The following is a 22,331-nucleotide window of genomic DNA, read 5'->3' as shown; positions in this document are numbered from 1 at the left end:
ATGTAACTGACTGGAAAAATCCTAGTTGCATTCCTGTGGTTTTACTATTTTTGTCTCTCCCATGTCTTTCATTCTTCCATTTTTGTGGATTAATCTTGTTTGCCAATTGGGGAAAGCTAATACACTAATGTATCTTGTAAGATTTGCAAGGAAAAACATATTAAAAGACATCTTACACAATTACTGAATTCTGCCCATGTCTCTCATTATTTTCCAAATCTTGATTATTCTTTCTTTTTATTTGATCTTCTTGGAAGTTTGGCATATAATATCTATGGCTGTGCATCTAACATTTTGAAATATTTCTGGCCCTGTGGAAAAACTAAATATTAATTTTTAGTCTTATTTTTATCTAGTCTGATGTATATTTAACTGTATTTATTCTAACTACAGCAATGTCTGATTTAAATTAACACCATATAGTTTGAAGATTTTCCGTTGACTTTTCCTTGCTGACTCCTTTGTAATTTTGCAAATGCATTACAGACTTGGTCAAACATGCACAGAATTTTAATATATTAGCAAAGGCTATGACATAGCTATGCTCTTTTTAAGGTTTCTGGCACAACACTTCCTCTCTCCTAAACCTATAAGCTACCATAGAGATTAAGAGTTATACAACCTTGGGCACACTTTCTCAACATAAACGTTGAATCTTTTTGCTAATCTAGTCATGGAACCGAGTTAGCTTATACAATTCAAGTGAAAATGTAAATGAAATTCAACAGATAGAAAAAAAATAATATATTAAAATAAGGTTTTACTATAAATGAGTATATAAATATACAGCATAAAAACAAACATATTTTATTTTGTAAAATCCTTTTTGCTGTTTAGCTTCAATACCTTAGCAAGGCCCATAAACCTATATATATAGGTTTATATATATAATTTATTTTTTATTTGATTTATATGCCGCCCTTCTCCGGAGACTCAGGGCGGCTTACAATGCGTTAAGCAATAGCCTTCATACTTTTGTATATTTATACAAAGTCAGCTTATTGCCCCCATAAACTGGGTCCTCATTTAACCTACCTTAGAAAGGATGGAAGGCTGAGTCAACCTTGAGCCTGGTAAGATTCGAACCTGCAGTAATTGCAGGCAGCTGTGTTAATAACAGGGTGCTTTAGACCACTGTACTACCAAGGCCCAAAAGATCCATTTTCTTAAACATTTAAAACCTGATCACAAGTGGTTAGTCTTTAACATGATTAAGACAGAAGATTTTAAAATATTCCAAAGAAAGCGAACAAAGGGACCACAGAACATAACTTATCATAAGATGCAAGTATTAAAATAATTGATCTTTCAATGGAACCTCTGACAGGGTTTAAGAGTTAATTAATGCTTACGATTTATCTCTAGCAATCTTGCCATTAGATCTGTTAACTTCACAATGTTACAGTATGTTAAAATTTTACTTATATCAAGTTTTTACTGCTAGCATAGCTTGAGAAAATAGAATTATAACATCATTCTAAATTTGAAATCAACATTCAAACCCACAGAAGCAACCATTCCAGTGGTTAAATATCACCCCATCTGCTCCAGTTTGTCTTTTTGTGGCAACAAACAAGAGACATTTAAAAAAGCCTTGTGAGAATTAGCTCTGAAATTCTGAACATTTTTAATGTAACATTTTTCTGAGCCAATAATATTTTAAAAGCTGCCCATTAAGTAAGTTCAAGACTTAGCTATTTCTAAAGTATGCATCCTTTCTCGCATTGTTTCTTGATGTAGAAAAAAAGTTAAGGTTTTCTCAGCATGGATTTGGGTACTTTCACGTTTAACCAAATGAGATGGAATTATCCATTTCCTCTCATCTGTTCATAAGTATCCTTTGCAAGGGATCAGAACTTGCAATACTATGATAGATTTACCACATGAACTGCTGCTTAATATAAATTAAATCAACACTGCCTTTGAGTTAGATATGGTACCCAATAATTGCAGACAATATACGGCCTAGATATGCAATGTAAAAATGTTAAATGGAGAAACAGAAATACCTACCTATGAATGTCTGTTGTGCCTGAGAATTTCCCCCTACCCTTGGGGAACACGAATGAGGATAGTTTGAAGCATTAGCACCCATCTTCTTTAGTCACTTGAGCACTCCACTTCCTGGCTCATCAGCACACAATTCCATAACCCATGATAGAACTTAAGACATAGTTCAAGTAGGAACTTGTTCCCCATTTCTGAAAAATTGTAAACATAATATTATTATCTTTCCAATTGGTTACATGAATACTGTAATGATTTAGGTAATCATATCTACTTGTAATGAGTTTTCTTACCGATGCAGCTATAAGTGAACACGTTTTACCATAACAACAAAGTTAATGCATAATCTAATCATTTTTGAAAATTAATTTTGCATCAAGACCTATTTGGTCAAATGATCTAAAGTTTACCTATAAAAGTTCATGAGATAGGAAATCCTAATATCTAGAATTTATGAATACATAACAGGTGTTGGTTTAAATGCGCATACTCTACAAACAGTGTAGACAAAAGACATTCAGTAGCTACAATATGTAACCTTCAGAATGTATGAGCAGATTACAAAGGCAAGCAGAAACAAAACACAACAACACACAAAAAATTAAGACACAAAACAAAAAGCTTTCAGCAAAGACTGAGTGGGTAATACAGCTAAAAGATCATTTTATAATGTGCAAATTTGAGTATGGGGCACTTAAATATAATTTACATATATATATGGGCAAGCTAATATTTTCTTACCAGCAATAAAACATGGATTTGTGCTGGGTGCCAGATGTTTCCCGACTACAGAAAAACTTAAAGTCATTAAATTGGACAGATTCTATTAAAACATTTTTTTTTAGCACTGATGCTGTTACACAGTCATAGTTAATTGGCTATTATTACAAGAAATTCTAATTAAAGTTTGTGTTAAGCTCCTTTTTGAATTGAAGATGATTTAATATTTCTCAGAATTAAAACAAAAAGGGGACAGGGTTTTATTGTTCAGTTCTACAAAGTAGCTGGATAAAAGCTATTATAAGATTAAAGAGAGACAGTTTGGTCCAGTGGTTAAGGCACCAGCCCAGAAAGTAGGAAATTGTGAGTTCTAACCCTATCAAATATATATATTTATGCATGCAACAAGCCAAAGGATCTTTCTAGGAATTTAAAATGTTATACAAACGCAAATACTTTAACATACTTTAAAATAAAAGATTACTTTAAAATTAACAAATGGGATGAAATACAATTTCACAAACGAAACTGTCACACATATCACCAAATCATGTTTTATTTTTGTACAAATCATGAGTTTACAATTGCTCAAACTGTCCTAGAGATTATTTATTTGTTCTACTGTATTGTTCTCCAATATGCCTCCACAATCAAGAAATCTTCTATATCAATTATATTTGGCTCAGAGTACACATTATTGAAAACACAAGTTAGTAATCTTTCCCTAATTCCCTACTAAATTGCCTTCAGCTTCAGATTCTAAATGCCCTTTTCAGGGTATGATTTATCACACATCACATGTAAAATAATCAATTGTGTGCAGATATCAGAAACGATGCCTACAGCCATTATAAAATTCAATAGAAAAACTTCATGAGGTTTTTTTTTTTAATGTAAAACCAAAATCTAAAAATCTAAAATATTTCTCTAATCCAGATGTTCAAAATTTATGATCTCTGATTTCCAGAACAGATCTATAAACCAATCACTAATATTTTTCCATTGTTTCTTAAAATTATGGTTTTGCTTTCATCATTACATACCATTGTTAAGGAATTGAAAAATGATAATTCTTCTTAAATAAATGCTGTCTTCAGAATAAACACATATAATTGCACTCTACAATGCATGAATGGATTTTCCTAAATTAAAATCAAATTTGAAACATGATTTTTCTTTTTTCTTTTTAAAAAGGTAAGGTCAGTTCCTACATGTCTCTAATACAAATATCTCAATTTGAGAGAGTTCCTACCACTTCTGACAATTTTACAAAGTTCCAAAAAACTGGCAATAATGTGAGGCATTTAGGCTTACAGCCAACTCTTTAATTCAGTAAAAGCTATGTGTGCAAACTGGGCCTTGGGTAACAGTCATTTTTGAAAACAAGTTTCCTCTCAACACCAACATTTTCATATAATTTTCCACTGATATTTCAAAAGATTAAATGATAAGGTAAACTGCAAAAATGCTTACTATACAGCCAAGTATTTTATATTTTCTTTTTCCAACCATAGACATTCTCTCAAAGTACTGAAGGAACCTAAACTACAGAGGACATTTTTAATCTATGCTATAGTAGTATGAGTCAAAAGGAGAAAAAAATCCTACTCCATAAATTAAGAGCACAGCAGAGAAGCTTCCAGTGAGGAATGGTAAACTGATATTCCCTGGTTAGTGGGAGAGATTACAGCCCCAAAAGCAGCTGGATGCTGGATGTGGACCACCAAAAATCTCTCTGGAGAAGCCTTTCATGGACTTAAGATTCAACCAAACTTCACCATTACATTACTTTGGAGTTTACTTTGTTTAAAACTTTTTGTTAAATATTGAAAATCTTCAGAACCACAAGTTGCTCATATTCACTGGGTGAGTCTTGCTTTAATCATGTAAATAAGAAAATTATGAGTTTAAAATTTTGCAAGAAAAAAATGGAGGGGGGAATATATGACAAAAGGGTGATTATAGTGTTGATTTTAGAAAATGTTAAACGGATTAAGACTTGCAGATTTGGACTTGAGTTAAAGAAGGACTTTGAAGTTAATTAAAATAATCTTTCCCATGTTTATATTTAGAAACAACTGATAAGACAACTTTGAAGTTGAACACTAGAGGGCACTAAAAGGAAATTACCGTATTGTATAAATGGCTACTTTAAGGGACTTTTATGATGAATGGACCAAAAAATGCAATCATAAAGTTACATGCTATTAAAGAATTAAAAGATATTATTGAAGAGAAATAAGTTTTATCGAAGTGATAGAACTGAAATTGATTTTAATTGGAATTTAAAATGGTAGCCTATAAGAAAGAAATAGAAATAGCAGATTTAGAAATGAAACTGATTTAATACAAATGGCCGACAAACATTAAACCAAAAGAGTGATGTGGATAACTTCTCTATGTTGGATTTATAAAAAGAACTTGTTGAAGCTTTGTGAGAAGAGACAATCAGAATACGAACAGTAATGTGGATAATTTTCTTCCACTGGAATTACAGATGATCCTCTATAAAGATGCCAATGGTTCTAAGAAAAGAAACAAAGAGAGTATGAGAAAGCAGATGTTAGGACTTTGTTTGGGAACTAAAGATTGTTGGGAGAAAGAAGAAAGAATACTAAATTGATTTGATCAGGATTAACACAAGTGGGTTGCTATTTTTGGGAATGTTTAATGGATTCTTGCTGATTAGAATTGAATAATGATTTAAGGATTTTGTTTATTTGAAGAGAGCAAATGGTGGGATGTTTAAATAGAAAGGGAGATATAAATGTAAAGGCAAGGATTCAAATTGGATTTAGCAAATATAATTTACAAATAGTTATGTTATTATTTCTGACAAACTTTAATAAAATTCTGTTAATTAAAATGGACAAATTAGGTTTTAAAGATTAATTTATAGAGAATGGGATGAAGATAAGGAATGAAGAAATAGTTGGTTTTAAGAAACAGTGATAATTTGTTCATATTGATAATGCTTGTTGGGGATGAAAAGGGAAAGGTTTCTTCTTTCTACCAAGAACTATCAAGGAAAAGAAACCCACAGTCCTGCCAACATGGGCAGGGGAAACTACTATATATAAACAAGGTGCAAACGCCACACTCAACAGCATTAATGTTACCCAGTTGGGTAATGAAATGTCTGAAAGCAAACAACCTTGGAACAAACAACAGTCAGATTAATTTGCATCTCATAAAAAGGTATTTAAAGGCCTGTGTTCTGACAGACGAGCACAACTCAAAATGCACTGACGATGTCTCCTCGAATGGTGACGAAACATTTGCAACCAATTTGCAACTAAGCTCGGAGTTCAAACCAACAGCCTAGCAAACAACCTACCTCAGAGAATATCAAGGACTCCACAGAAGAAACTAATTTTTTTAAAATTAGTCTAACTTTTTGGGAAAGAAAGGAAACTCTCAAGAATAAATCAGGTACATAGATATTCCTCTGGAAGCCAGATAACTTCTCAATAACCAGTTTCTTTCCTTCCTTCCTTCCATCCATCCATCCCTCCATCTCACTCTGTGTAACATTTGCACAGATTGAAGGATGAACCCCAAAATAAATCTGCCTATATCTATCCACTTATAATTGTAATATTATTGTGTTCTGGTATCCACTTTTTAATTCTGAACAATAAGGATAAAAGAAGTATGCAAATTACTTACAAGAGAGATGTGGAGAGAAAGGTAAAGTATGTTGATTATTATATTCTGAAAGATTGTGCTAGAAATTCATGTTAACACAACCAATATTGCTGCAACTTGTTAGCAAGACCAGCTAAATAATTTTTATAACTTTCTTCTAATTACATGCATTATTTTATAAAGTTTCCATGTCTAATAACATTATTTGCCTCAAATATAAAATATCATTAAATTCTGGTATAGAATACTAAAGGAACATTTTACCATCCACCTGTGTTTTCCTCATATTGAATAATTTGGTGTCATTTGCAAACTTGCCTAAATAATTGCTCACCCAAATTCTGAATCATTTTTAGATGTTAAAAACCGTAAGTCCCAATATAGATGCCCATGGACAGTTTACTCAATTAAGTTTATTTTCTGAATGCCATGTCTCTCTCCTTCATAGTAAAAGGGACTACAAGAAAGGCCTGTTAAATGTCATTTTTAAAAAGAATGAATTATTTCCTTTAAAAATCTCAAACCGTTACTAACATATTTTGTGTACAAAACACATTTTGCACAGCAGGACACATAACTGTAACAGTAACATCAAGCCTAGATCTTCCAAAATTCACTCTTCAAAAATGTTTGTTGCTGCTCTCAATTATACTTTCTTTCATTAAAACAGAAGTGAGCAACTTTTTAATTGCCAGAGAATACACTTAACATTTTGGGGGGAGAGATAAGAAAAACCACAGCGTAAAAGGGAAAGAGTGGATGTGAGGGAATGCAAGTGTTATATTTCAACAAAAACATTTCTTGCTTTAGTCCTCATTTTAATACATTAAGCCAATTAATAAAGGAAAACTATAAACTAGCAGTATTAACACTATAATATCATCTTAAAATTAATAATACTGTGATAATAATAATCAAAAGAAAAAAGAAATACCCCAAAAGATTGCAAATGCTAAAAAAAGGTAACTAAAATATACACATCTTTAATATAGCAATCAATCTCGAGTCTCACAGGTAGTCCTCAATGATGATAATTGGAATTAGTGGGCTGTTAAGTGCAATGTCATGTGACCGCATCACTTAATGACAGCTATCCGGGCAGCCCCATTGCCATCATTAAGTCTGGATCGCAGGTCATTAAGCAAGAATCTCAGATTATCACAACTTGCAATTTTCCCTCTGGCTTCCACAAAGTCAGTAGGGAAGCTGGTAGGAAATCACAAGTCCTGGCTGGCTCACAAAAAGACTGATGTGTAGATGAGTATTATGGAGTGAAGTGGGCATGGGTGCTGTTGCAAGTGTTTGCAGGCTGGAGAGGGGGTTGAAGCTGGTCAGGGAAAGAGTGCTGTGGCCCAAGCACTGGGATCTCGACTCCATAGTGGGATTCCTTAAGAGAAATAGCGGTAGGAGCAATTTGCAACCTTCCCTGGGGGAGGTTCCCATTAATTTTGCTTGGGAAGCTGGCAGGGAAGATCTCAAATAGAGATCATGTAACACTCTAATTGTTGTAAGCGCAAGCTGGTTGTCAAGTACCCAAATTGTGATCAAGGGTATAAAGATCTTCAAGAACTTGAAGACTGGTCATAAATAACACTTGTTCAGCATAGTTGCAACTTCAGATAGATGCTGAATATGTGGTTGTTAACCAAGCACGATCTATCTTTACAATCCCTACTGACTTCAGTCTCACATGGGGCAACAGGACAAGTTCCAACCAAATGGTCTAATTCCTGAATTACATTTCATTAGCAAGACAATCAATCCTTATAAAACATTCCACAAGATGTCCAATATACATTAAGCTTTTTTGTTGTTACATTAAATTTGTTTGCAAATAGAAGAAAATGAATAAATCTTTGTGACCCTGAATTGGTTTGCCGTGTCAAGGTGTTCAAGTTAATTTTTCCAAAGGAAGTGTGAATGATTAACAACAACTTCATCAATTTCCTTTAACTATTTTTTTTTAAAAAAGGTTACTGACTTATGTGGTATAGTTAATTCTACCCAAGGCTCTAATCACTGTAGACCAGTGGCATCAAACTCGCATCATCACAGCGTCATCACGTGACTTCTCCCCTCCTTTGCTAAAGCGGGAGTAGGCATGGCCAACACGTGATGCATCCGCCCCACGGGCCACGATTTTGATAGCCCTGCTGTAGACCTTCAGAAGCGGTGAATCTGCCATTTTTGTTTTTGTTTTTGTTTTCGTCTGTTTCCTAGTTTAAAATTAAAGAAACTGCCATGGCTAAAGGATGCTCCAAGGGCTATTAAGTGCCACATGTTGCCTTGGAATTACAGTTACCTAAATTCCTTTAAAATAATTTCTCATGGATTATCTTGATGTACATACACTGCTGCTGGAGGAAAGAGATTAAAAATATTATTTTTCTTACTGCTCTTCTCATTAAAATGGCTCTAACTGGAAAATGGAAATCTTCTAACCAGAGCAGTGAGTGATGTAACTGCCAAAAGCTCACATTTGTCTTGTCTTATTCCTTTCTCCATACAAAAAAGACAATCCAGTTCATATCTTACTTAGTGAAATTTAAAGCATCTTAATATAGTTAAATGCATTCACACATTTGCCACTCTTTTTTTCTCCCCTTCTCTCAAAATGAGGATTAAGTTTGAGAATTAGGGATGTGCATTTGCTTTTGTTTCTTTATTTTAAATTATGTCATATAACAACTATAACAAGAAAATAAGAAGGGACAGGCTATTTTTGTCTTAATACGGCACCTTATTGAAGTACAGACAGCAATCATATTTTTTTCAAAGTTATGATGACAAAAACCTAATAAATATGGTGCTTTTGCTAACGTATTGCCTCGCTTCTCTCAATATGAGTACAGCTTATTAATTCAGATCCCGTCATTTTGAGAAATAGTTCTTAGTACAAATTAACAGCTTTGTACATAAATAAAGGGCAGACAAAGGAAGAAACCTAACAGATGAGATCTTTAGAGACATCAAGAACTTCCAGTTTATTAACTAAGCATGGCAAATTATGATCAAGCAACATACAGTTCTGCAAAGATCTGACAGAACTGCTTTAGAAGCATACAGCCGAGAGACTAGATTGTTTTGACAAACACGTCTCCTTCTGTCTGTTATTTTCTTTAGTGATTTTAAAGTAAGAAAACCAACTGTTTCCTTTTTAGTAGGGTCAATTCTTAAAAACTAGAAACAGATGAAGACACTAATACAGTTAGGAAAGATTAGTACTTATGTATGTTCCATGCACTATTTATTTATTCATATTGAAGTTATACGACTGCCCATTTTAAGTGCACAATCATTAAAACAGAATGAAAACAACGTAACAATATCAAATACTGTAACTAAATCCCACCCTATCTAGACTGAGAGGCTGTGACTGTTGCCCCCCCCCCAAAAAAATCTGGGGATATTCTAATATTGGATTGCACTTCTCGCTCAAGGACGATGTGCAATCTGGAGAGAATCTTCTTAGACTGAGACCTCTTGCTTGATGAGCAGGTGACACCTGTGGCCAGAAGGCCTTTGTATAACTTTATCTGAGCCATCCTTTTCTGGGTTACAGGTAGTCCTCAACTTACAACCATAATTGAGTCCCAAATTTTTGTGGCTAAGCAACACAGTTGTTCAGTGAATAGCGCCCCATTTTATGACCTTTTTGCCACGGTTGTTAAGCGAATAGTGCAATTGTTAAGTGAATTAGTCACATGTTAAGCAAATTTGGACTCCCCCATTGACTCTACTTGTTGGATGCCCTCTGGGAACGTTACAAATGACCCTGGAACAGTGCAATGGTTACAAATACTGTTGCCAAGTGCCTGAATCTTGATTACCTGACCGAGGACGTGCTGCAATAGCCGGAAGTGTGAAAACCATTCATAAGTAACTTTTTTCAGTGCTGTTGTAATTTCAAATGGTCACTAAACGAATGGTTGTAATTCAAGGACTCCCTGTAATTGTGTTGCATTTTACTTTGGTTATATTGTGAGCTACCCGGAGTCATTTGGAGTCAGGCAGCCCTCAAATCCAATAAATTAAATTAAATTAGAACACCCTCAAAAATGGCTTTCTAGAAACGGTGCCAAGTGATTACCTACTTTCACGCATAAAATTTAACAGACATAGCATACATGGGAATGGAATGAGGGAAGAGGAAAATAGCAAACTCTTATCCTATCTGAGATTGCCTTATTTTATATTATACTGGTCACTGGTGCATGCATGCACATATCCACATATCACTGCTGTCACTGGCACTTTTAGAAAGCATGGACGTATTTAATATTTTCTTCTTGAGATGTATTTCCTCTCCTAACACCAAAGGGCCATCCAATATCACTTCTCTTGGACATGAAGAATATATTCTGATATCCGTTCAGAAGGTAGAAAGTGACCTTGCAAAATAGCTACCGGTAGTGTGGATTTTTAGAACTGGGTTGAAATACCACTTCTGCTTCAATATATTTCTGAAACTCTGCTCAACTACAAATACTTCTTGCCAGCTATGACAGCCTGGAGCTCATGCAACTGGCATGGCAGTTCACATTCTGTCAACATGCAGCAAACATTTTCCCAGAAAGCTCAGGTGCTACTGCAGAAAAAACTCCAATGCATTTGCCTCTGCTTCCTGCAGCTTTGGCGCTGATTGCTGCAGTGCCTTGGTCATAATTGTGTATTGCCCTTGGCTTATTCAGGCTTCAGATGAAATGCCCTCAGATATTTTAAAGATGGAGGTCAGAAAAAGTATATTAAAATATTCTTACAGAGCAAAGGCCCTTTGGGCTGCAGCCAGCACCAATTACTATTGACAGAAGAAAAACAGAACATGCTTGGAGGAAGAGCGCTCAGTCCAAAAATCAGCAAAGACACCAGAATCAGTTCAAGCACACTTGCAGCCATATTATATTATGTGGACAGGGATTTTTCGGAAGATGATCGTTTCCTATCAGATGGATAACTTTGCCTGTTTGTTAGAAAGAAACACATGACATTTGACATCAGTGTGCCATGTGACAGAATTGTTGGCAATTTAGTCTTTAATACTAATTTTCATGGTTCTATTGTACTTCCTAAATCTTAAGTTAGTACACTCTAAAATGGTGTTTTTCAATCTTGGCAATTTTCCCCAGCATATTGGCTGGGGAATTATTGGAATTGAAGTCCACACATCTTACAGCTGCCAAGGTTGAAAAATACTAGTCTAAAGATCAGCTGCTAGGGGCCAGAAGTGGAAGAAAGCTACTGCCTTCTTGTTCGGAGCATATCAGATTGGCCGCTAGGTGACACAAAATACCGGGCTAGAATACGGGCTTTGGCCTCATCTAGTAGGGCTCTTCTTACACTTTACATTCCAACACACACAAAACGTAAGACTCGATGCTTATAATAATAGGCAGTTTTTCAGCTGCTTTAAACTGAAATCTCGATAGATGAAGCAATCAAATTATTGACACCAAGTGCCTTCCTATCCCTCTCCCCATTCTTTTTCTTTTTAAAATAGAACATAAATAATGGTTGGGTTGTTGGAAAGTTTGCTACAGCAATTCACATAACTAGAAGGTAATCAGAAATTGGATCCAACGAACACACCAGAACACTTGTCACAAGCAAGGAGTAGGAACTAAGAAACCGACATGCCCAAGATGGCTGCCTGCAGGTCAAATGTGCTGTAAATAATTTAAAATGAGTAGTCCAATTTATTACCAGAAACAGAGAAGCAGGTTGTTGTAAAATATTTGAAAGAAGAAAACTAAATGTACAAGTTGCACCTAAGCATACTATTTGTGGCATAACATATGACAGCAAAACCTCTGATTAGGAACACTGGAGTATAGAATTCTTCATCTGCATTAAATTCTATGTGATTAAGAAAGAACAGACATATGAAGAATGAAGACCCAATGCAACTGCAACTTCTTATATGAACATTTTTATTAAATCTAAATGCTGTTTTTTGAACAGTTGATTTATTTCCAGGAAGCTAAGAGGAAGTAAAGGTACACCAGATCATTCTTGTGTAGAAAGCTACATAATAGTTACAACTGTTAATGTCAAGTATACAGTTTTCATGTCTAAATTTAAATATTTTACAGGTAGTCCTCAGTTTATGACCACAATTGGAGCCAGAATTTTCTTTGCTAAGCAAGGCAGCTGTTAAGTGAGTTGTGCCCAATTTTACGACCTTTTTTGCCATGGTTGTTAAGTGAATCACATGGTCGTTAAACAAATCCAGCTTCTCCTATTACTACTCAGAAGCCAGTGGGAAGTTGCATAATGGTGTTCACATGACCCCAAGACACTGCAACTGTCATAAATACATGTCAGTTACCAAGCATCCGAATTTTGATCACATAACCGTGAGGATGCTACAATGGTTGTAAAGTGTGAGGACACAATCTTAAAAGCACCCTGTAGCAGGGGTGGGCAACTGTGGCCCCTTTATGACCTGTGGACTTCAACTCCCAGAATTCCTGAGCCAGCTTGGCTGTCTCAGGAATTCTGGGAGTTGAAGTCCACAGGTTGTAAAAGGGCCACAGTTGCCCACCCCTGCCCTTTAGCTAGCCTCAACTTACAACCGCAATTAGGGCCCCAATTTTGATTATAAGTCATTCTGGTCGCAAGCCGAACCTGAAAGATTTTTCAACCATTTTTATTGTGGTCGTTAAGTCTGAATCACATGATCGTTAAAGGAATCATATTAAGTTGTTAAGTGAATCTATTCTCCCGAATGGGTGACTTTTGCCAGAAACCAGGAAAAAAGCAACCACCCAAAATAGCAACAACAACAAAAAAAAAGTTGCAAATTTTGGTCATGTGACTGTTGGATGCTGCAACTGGTCATTAATGTGTGAGTCGGTGGTTGCCAGAAGCCTGAAGTGTGGTCATCTGATTGCAGGAAGGGGGAATGCATGATATTTTATGGGCCATAATTACCCTTTCTGAAGCTGTCGTAACTTCCTGCCTTCTCAGTCATCCAGGTCATGATTATCATAACTTCAAACAGCATTTAACCACTCTACTGGGCAGCATAATCATAAATAAAGTTAACTTGGGCTATTAATTCCTGTCTGATTAAATATTATGTTCATTTCTACACATTGATTTTCAAGCAAACTAGACAAGGTCCAGATCTGGCAACACAATACTACAGCATGCTTGTACATGTGTTCTGAGATCACTTGTGAAAACAAGTCTTATATTCCATGTGTCACTATCAACCTTTAAAATCAGCCAGCAACAAATGGTATGCCTAATTGCGACACTGGAATGGTATCCGTATATATGAGGTAATTAACTGAAATTAATTCCCAGCCCATCAAAGCCCAGATTGTTCCAATTACGGTAGAAAAAAAAAGAATGGTAGAAAAAATAAAATAAAAATGTAAAAAGATATTGACCTAAAGCATAATTTAAACCAATGTAATAACTTACATAAAGGACAGCTCTGTTCACATTTTCTCATTAACAATGAAACTTCAGATTCAATTATCACATTATAATTTTGGATATTTATCTATTTTATTATTTGTATCCTGCCCCTTTTTTTGTTTTTGTTTTTACAAATAACTCACGGTGGCAAACATATCCACCTTCCTCCTCTTATTTTCCTCACAACAACCATCCTGAGAGAGAGTGACTGGCCTAAGCTCGCCATCCTGGCTTTCATTGCACTGCACACGTATAAAGCCAAGATTCTGGTAAATTAACCAGAGTATTAACCATGGTAAAGGCAACATATAATTGTTTATATAAACAATTAAAGGAATTACTATAAATTTCCTATACCTTTTGCAGGGAACCAATGCTACAGACCAGGGGTCTCCAACCTTGGCAACTTTAATCCTGGTGGACTTCAACTCCCAGAATTCCCCAGCCAGCAAAGCTTCTGGGTGTTGAAGTCCGCCAGGCTTAAAGTTGCCAAGATTGGAGACCCCTGCTACAGACTGCTTCAACGTGTCTATTGCAAAATTGTCACATCAGGAGGCATGCTTTCTTCAGAATTAACTTATGTCACACTATTAAAATTCCCTTGAACAGTTCTGGAAGGATGCAGGTGTGAATTACCAAAAAGTACCTTTCACTGTTACACTGACAGAAAACTCCATTGGAGCAAAGAATATCATACCAGCAGGGTGAACAGTGCAGCTGTTTTTCTGAACTTTATTTTGACTATGGAAAGTTATAGATGTGAAAACGATCACCTATTAGTTGTACTGTTAAGAATTGCACTCTATATAGACAAATGAAGAACCACCTCTCCACTCAGCTCAGTGACATCAGCATTTCATTCAGGTATCAGAATTGCTATTCAAAGGTAAGGTGTGTATCTTATTATCATTCCTTGGGCTTGCTGGGCCAACAACAGATAACTTGTAGCCTTATCTATTCTGAGATTAAAATCCTAGGAGGAAAAAAGTATTTAAAATAAATTTCTAATCTACAGAATTGCAAACAAAATCTACATATAGGATGGCATGAATTATTCACACAAAATCTTCTATCGCAATCTACTAACTGAACAACTTGCTTACCCTTCCTGCAGGGTGCATTATGCAATATTGCAATGGAGTAACAAAGTTATATGGCATCATTTCTCTATACCATCATAATGCATTTCATCTCCAATTGATGCATGTGAACCGTTGGCAATCCCATTCTATCACAACTAGTTTCATATTTTAAGCTTCAGAAAATCCAGACTTTGCAGTAGAAATGCCAACCGACATTAGTACAGGTACAGATTAACAGAGTTGGAAGGGACCTTGTAGGTCATCTAGTCCAACCCCCTGCCCAAGCAGACCCTCCCATTTCTGACAGATGACAGTCCAGTCTCTTCTTGAAAGCTTCCAGTGATGAAGCTCCCACAACTTCTGAAGGCAAGCTGTTCAATTCCCAAGGTTGTGTTAATTTTTTTACTCTCCTTTCATTGTTCTCTTTCTTAGTTTCCTAGTTTACTGTGAGTGGAAACGCAGCCTACACTATGCCACTTAAGATTTTTTATGATCTCTAAATATTATATTACTCTACTCTGAGCCATGGTTACAACCATTGGCACCCAAATGGGGCTGTTAAGTTATGAAATATATTGTAACATCACAACACAAAACCATGACTTATATACTGAACTTGTGCCTGACATCAGGGTTCAAGTACAAAAGTACAGATTTTGCATCAAAGGTTTTGTCTCTTTTAAAATAATGGGTTTTAAGTGAATGCCTCTTAATTATTTTTATTCTTGGTTGTGTCTTTTTAACTGCTTTTAGCCACCTAGGGTCACAATGGTGAGACAGGTTGCCACATAAACTCAATTGAATAAATTAGTGTAGCCTAGAGAATTCTAATTGTAACATTGGGGGGGGGGGGAGAAACCAGACCAAAAACACAGCAGAATTAAGAAGTATTAAGAAGTGGAGAAAGAAGCCCTTAATCACCTTAACTGTTTAGTATCATTTCTGAACTGAGTGAAGGTTTTAAATGTTTTTAAGATACATAGAATGTCTTCTGACTTTATTTCTCTTCAATATGCAGTCCACTATTATAAACTTCATGGTATCAAATTCCACTCTAAGAAATATTAACTATACTTTAATAAACAAGAACTAGAATGTAAAAACAATTATTAGATATATGAACACTTTTCCTGTGTTGAATGGATCATTACTATTTACATATAAGCAATAGGATTAATATTTGCAGAAAATATCTTCAGATAACAACTTTCACGTTATTTCAAGTTTTAATACAAAAACCTCTTAAAGTACATATGTAATACATAGGAAATTGCTATCAGTAAACAAATCTTTGAAATTGGTACAAATTACTCACATGCAATAGTTTTTGATACAGGACAAAATTTGTTAATTCGTTGCAGTACATGATAATGAAAAAATCTACTTATTATGGTGTCCACTATTAGACAAAATTAATACAGAAAAAAACAGGTTGCATAAAAAATCTAGTTCAAGAAATGAACTCTTTCATTACTATTCTATTCCAAATGTCTATTATCCTCAGCATACATGTGTGCAACTCCTCTGGAAACTAAGAGAATAATAGTCTACTTATCTACATTATTTTTCAAGGAGAAACTGAGAGTTTGTGCAAAATAAGAAACCTTAGCCCTTAACACTGCTTTAAGAAAAAAAAATATGTAACCAAATAGCGAAAGGAAAAGCTCTCCTTAACACAAATATGGAACTAATTCACAGATATCTATATTTGTCAATAGGAAAGTACCTGCAGAATACTGGAGACAGAGATTACATTGCATCCTATACACAAAGTTAGCTGACCCATGGCAAAAAACCGGAATGTTGATTCCAAAACCAGAAATGCAAGAATCTTCAGTTGGGGACTTCCAAAAAGCAATATGTGACAAAAACAAGAAACAATCTCCCTTTGTAAACAACACAGCAAGTGACTAGATATATATTTCCAGATATGGAATTCAGTGGTTCCTTTCAAGCGAGTAGTTTATTGATTCAGCCTCTGTCTTAACTTTTAATCAGTGAGGCTAATGTCTGCTAATAATTCTAAACCTGACAATTTATACATTGAAGACAGCACAGTACACACATTTTTCAATAGTTTTCAAAGATGCTAAAGCTACTTTACCAATTCTGTTCTATTATTTACATTTGGCTAATACATCTATAAATCTTGCCAGGAAAACCTCAGGACTATTCCTGACAGTCACTAGGAGTCAACACTGATTTGGGCACACACCCACACTCCACATACACAAACCCCCCAACACCAGTGGGCCTCCAAAGGAAAAGAATAGCCAGGCCATATCCAAGATATGATAGAAAAGCTTTTATTGTACTACAGGCAGAAAAAAAGCTATACAGATTCACCAGGAAAACCACGCTTAACTTTGCCAGATTCATCCCAAGGTAAAAAGTACAGCATGCAATTCATTCTTACACCTCTGCAGGGATCCACAGAAACTATAATTTACAAATAGAAAACTGGGCATCTGAGTCAAGTCCACTAGAACGCAAAAACCAGCACAGGGGCTGGAGTGAGCTTGGATGCACTTGCTCAATACACAAATCATATTATATACCCTTTATGGGACTAGACTTTACTCTTTGCTTATTTAGCCAGCAGGGGCAGCATAGACAGACTTAAAACACAATTTTCCGGACAATTACTTGGAAGCAAGTCCCATATAAGTGTACACAGGATTTAGGTTCTGGTCAAACAGGCCAAGGAATGCTGATCACTGGATCCTCATTGCTGGGTCGGTTTTCAAGACTCTTTATCAATCATAACCTTATCCGAAAAGATTTCTTCTGCTTCTGTTCAGCAGCACTTCGGCGTCAATCGGAAGGATGTGTAAAGTTCTTGCGGGAAGCACACATTTCAAAGCCCTGAACCAAGATTCGCATTCAGACATTCTAAATAGCAAGGTACCATAAAAGGTAGGAGGGAGAGGAGCAGGGGAAAAAAAGAAGAGAGAAAGAGAGAGAGAAAGAAAGAAAGAAAGACGGTGCGGTGCGGTGCACACAGCAATCCAGCCTACAGTAGCAAAGTGTCGAGAGCGCCTTTGCTGCAAAGTAGAGAAGGGGAACTAGGCAGGGGAGCGAAAGCGAAGAATGCGAAAAAGGGAGGGGGGGAGAGAGAGACAAGGACGAGCTTTGGGACACACGCGTGTTTGTCACCCACCAAGAAGGGGGAAGAGGAGATAAAGGCTGGACGCCTCTTTGCAAGCGTACAGAGACAAGAGGCTGCCAGAAGTGAACCATCGGAGGGGGGTTTTTAAAAGAAGGGCTAAAGTAAGGAAGTCCTCCAAACAAGGCAGCCCGGGGCTTAAGCGGAGCCCTTGGAGTGGGGTCCCCGCCTGCCTGTGGCCCCAGAGCTTTTGTTTGGGGTTTCAGCCGGGAAGGAGAAAAGGGAACAACTCCAAGCAACCCAAACGCCACGGCGACTTGGAAGAGCGCTCGGCCGGGAAGCCACAGCGACTGATCGGAGGCGAAGGTGGCCGGTCAACGGAGTTCGATGGCGCGACTCCAAAGGGCCGGGGACGGTGTGGGGTGGCGGGGAGGGAGGGGAGGATGCCATCGCCCCCCCCGATGCCCCCTCCCGCTTCAGCCCTTCTTGTGCTTCCCAGCCTCCCACTCACCGCGCGAGTCTTTCACGGCCGCCCGGAGCCTCCGCCGCTCCCGACTGGGCTCTCGACCCCGGCCCGACTCAGCAGCTCCCGCTGCCTCCTCCGCCGTCTGTCCCAGCCGCCTTCGCGGCCGCCATTTTCCTCCACCGCTCCGGCCAGACTTCTCGGGAGGGCGCGGGGGGGGGGTTGGAGAGGAGGAGCGACCGCGGAGCCTGCGCGGCAGCGCCTGTGACACGTGGTCCGCTCGGGAGGGGCGGCCGTCGGGGCTGCGGAAGAGAACAAAAACTTGCTGGAGGGACGTTGAGACGGTCGGTCGGTCGGCCGGCAGGTCGTCTCTTACCTCTTACCTTGCGGTTTCTCCGAGGAAACGGATTCCGCCGGGCGTTTCGTGGCGCCTTTCTTAGATGTTGTTGTGCTTAGATGGGGGTTCGTGTCCTGATCCTGGGCACGTATAGGAGGAAGACGACCTTGCGGATGTTCCTCCTGTTGCAATTGTGTAGTAATCCTTGGGTTGAGTTGTGTTGAGTAACGCATCGGGACGTGTTTCCGAACCGACGCCGGATCGCTCTTGGGATTCCTTGCTCGGTGGCTGCAGCGCTCGCTCGCTCACGCGGGACTCGCCCGCCCTCTGTCGTTCTTCCGCTTATCTTGTCCCAAAGGTGCTTTTTCTCAAGAGGCCCCTGGACTTTCTGGTTTTTCTGTGAAGACGTTTCGCTTCTCATCCTGTGAGCCCTGAGCTGAAGAAGCTCCTTGGCAGAGAAGCGAAAGGTCTTCAAAGAAAAACCAGAAAGTCCAGGGGCCTCTTGAGAAAAAGCACCTTTGGGACAACCAGGACCTGGATGACTGAGAATCCCCATAGACATTCCGCTTCTCTTGTTTCTTGCTATTGTGTTTTGTGCCAACTTCTTCAATTTAAACATACCCGCGAAGGTATAAAACAAAAACCCGGAACGACCGGCCTGTCTTGCAAGTGTACTGGAAACGTCCTCGTTCCGCTGCTGCCCCTCCGCCCGCCTTGCCTCCCCTTGCTCTCCGGTGCCCACCGCCGTTTTTGCTGCGGAGTCCCCCCCCCCTCCTTTCCGCCTGCTGCTCTCCACTGGGGGCTGCTTCAGCCCTGGTGCAGATAAATCAGGTGCCAGGCTGGTGGCAGTGGCATTGATGTGGAATTGAAATTCAATCTGTTTTAGGTAGCCGAACAGGTTTATTTTTGGATGTGCTATTGGTAACATTGAGACATGATCAATGATTTGCTTAATCTCGGTTTGTTGAGTTAAATAGCTTTAGTTGGGTTTGTGTCCTAACAAACCACCTTAGGGCATGAAGCCAATTTACAAGGTCTTTGCTGGATCTTATCAAGGTCTTAGGGTTTCATAATTTATGTGTATGTCAGTAGCAAGCCTAAACTATTTGATTATGATCTTGTGTCATCAAGTCAGGTTTGGCTCCTAGAGACCAGATATATTTCCTCCATAATGCTTTTTCCTTAACCTGTTCCTTCAAGTCTCCCAACTCATTGTCACTGTAATTAAATCCATCTACCTTGCTGCTGGTCATCCTTTTTTTCCAACTTTCCCAGCATTAAAGCCTTCTCCAGAGAGCTAGGTCTTCATATAATATGTCCTAAGTAGGATAACGTGATGCCTTGAATGAGAACTCTGGGTTGATTTGTCCAAGGATCCACTATTTTGTTTCCTTGGCTGTCCACATAAATCTTCTCCAACAGCAAAGTTCCAAAATGTCAATACTCTTCCTATTCTGCTTCTTTAAAGTCTCAACTTTCACTTTGATAGAGTGTCATAGGGACATTTTCTGAACATCGGGTGCATGATGCACAAATCATTCTGAAATTCAGTGGCACTAATATATAGTTTTAGATGCTGGCCGTTATACTCTTAAGCTTCTGACTTGCATATAATTTCAATCATAATGTCTTTGAAAGTCATCCGGAGTCACTGTGACTTGGACAGCCAAATAAACGCCCTAAATAAATAAATAGTGATGTGATAGCAACATCCATAGTAGTGAATGGTAGAACGATGAAAGCAGTATTACATAAGGCCTGCTGTTTTGTGCATGCATTGTCACACCACATATGTGCAAAGGGGGGAGAAACATACGATGCAACATTGAGATGCTGCTTTCATTATTCTAAAGAAAGCAGCCATCTCTTGTGGACACCCATGTGATGTAGCATTATGGCATGCCTTTTGTGAATGAATGTGTATGAAAGATCAAGTATACAGAACAAGGCAAAAATATTTGTTGTGGAATATTTCTGCTTATACAGTATGTGAAAACAAATGTGAGATTGAAAAATTCTAAGAATACAAAGCAAGACCCTGTTCTCAGAAGAAAGATAGTCCTTGTGTGATGATGCAGTAACGTCTGTGTAAAGCACCAAAGAGAAACTGATCGAGCTTTGATGGACTATTTGAACTTCGTTGTAAGTACAGTATAGAAATAGAGGTGGTTGCTAGACTGACAGCAGGTTCCATCTCCCCTCCGCCACTCTCTGTTCCCCACTCATCTTTTTTTATTAGTCAAATTGATGTATTTTCTTAGTTTTCTTTTTTTTGTTGTTAATTTTATTCTGTTTTGTTTTCGCTTTGTTTAAACTTATTTTTTATTTCTTTGTTTTTTTATTGCTGTGAGCCACCTAGAGTAGCACCATGGCGACATAGATAGCAAATAAATGTAATAATAATAGATTGAAGCCTTTTGTAGAATAAGGTACCAGATAACTAACAATCTGAGCAGGTCTTTTCACACGTCATCCTTAGTGAAGCGTGCAAACCAGCATCTGCATTTCCTCTGTTGCATCCAAGAAGAGCACATCTTTCTCCTTCTGTCCTGGCCATTTTTACGTATGATTAAGAGCATTTTAACAAACTGCATCACTGTTTGGTTTGGTGGCTGCAGTGCCTCAGATAGAAAATCCATTCAGAGAGTGGTAAGGACAGCCGAGAAAATTATAGGAAGCTCGCTTCCTGTCATTCAGGATACTGCTTATAAGCGCTATGTGCTTAGAGCTCAAAGCATTGTTAGAGACCCCACACACCTGCTTCATGGTCTGTTTCTGTTGCTCCCCTCTGGGAGGAGGTTTCAAAGTATTTCTAGCAGGACTTCCAGATTCTGTAACAGCTTTGTTCCTTATGCCATCCGTCTGGTAAACTCGCAAGATTCGTTTTTCTCGCCATGCACATGTACACATCCGAACTAGACTGTGTTGTTTCTCCGTGTTATATAATATATGTGGGTACATGCATAATTTTGTATTTATTTATCTTGTCATGTTTATGTAGTGTATATTAGAGGTGGAGACCCCTTGAGAGCTGTATGCAACGAAATTTCATTTTAATGTATGCCTATTAGTGTACAAAGTGACAATAAAGTTATTCTAAGTCTAAGCAGTGAATGTCCCACTCCAATTCTTCTGGAATGTAGACCTAACCTGGACAGCTAACCCTATGTTGGATTGATATGCATAGGTGCATGAATGTATAAACAAATGGAGTTTATTTCAGAAAGTAAACAATTAAAATTATAAACCTGAATTTATTTCCAAGTATTTGAAACACTGAAGAAAGACGAAGAAACAGTTTAGGTGTGATAAAAAAAATACCCATTGTCTATGCTTTAGACAGTCTTCTAATATCCATAAATTGAATCCATTTCCAGATCTTCATGCAACACCACAATTATACTGTGTTAATAGATTTTTTGGGCAATGTTTAGCTTCAAGGTTTAGTGAGCGTGGTCCAGACAACAGATTTCCTGAAGTTTCATTGGCAATTGTGGTTACAGAAATCTGTTGTCTAGATCATGATTGCTAAATCCCCAAAGC

At 37.6% G+C, this 22,331-nt stretch overlaps 1 protein-coding gene across 2 annotated transcripts in view; it reads right to left on the bottom strand.

The window, feature by feature from the left end:
• The window catches only part of BTBD7 (BTB domain containing 7), a 72,248-nt gene extending 53,495 nt beyond the window's left edge, over positions 1–18,753 (bottom strand). Inside the window, exons 1-2 of one of the 2 annotated variants that reach the window (XM_034418373.3) lie at positions 18,500–18,753; positions 2,014–2,201 (exon numbers count right to left, since the gene is read on the bottom strand). In XM_034418373.3, coding sequence (XP_034274264.2) covers positions 2,014–2,095 — 82 coding nt within the window. In that variant the 5' untranslated portion in view covers positions 2,096–2,201; positions 18,500–18,753. Of the gene's footprint in view, positions 1–176; positions 312–2,013; positions 2,202–18,499 lie in introns of those variants that run through there. The other variant, XM_087872727.1, reaches the window with a different exon arrangement.
• Positions 18,754–22,331: the final 3,578 nt, after the last annotated feature.

This window comes from Pantherophis guttatus, chromosome 1 (genome assembly GCF_059756535.1).
Source record: "Pantherophis guttatus breed Tessera chromosome 1, ASM5975653v1, whole genome shotgun sequence".
NCBI classification, from domain to species: Eukaryota; Metazoa; Chordata; class Lepidosauria; order Squamata; family Colubridae; genus Pantherophis; species Pantherophis guttatus.
The sequence above is the reverse complement of the archived record's forward strand: the minus strand, read 5'-3'. Positions and strand labels throughout refer to the sequence as shown.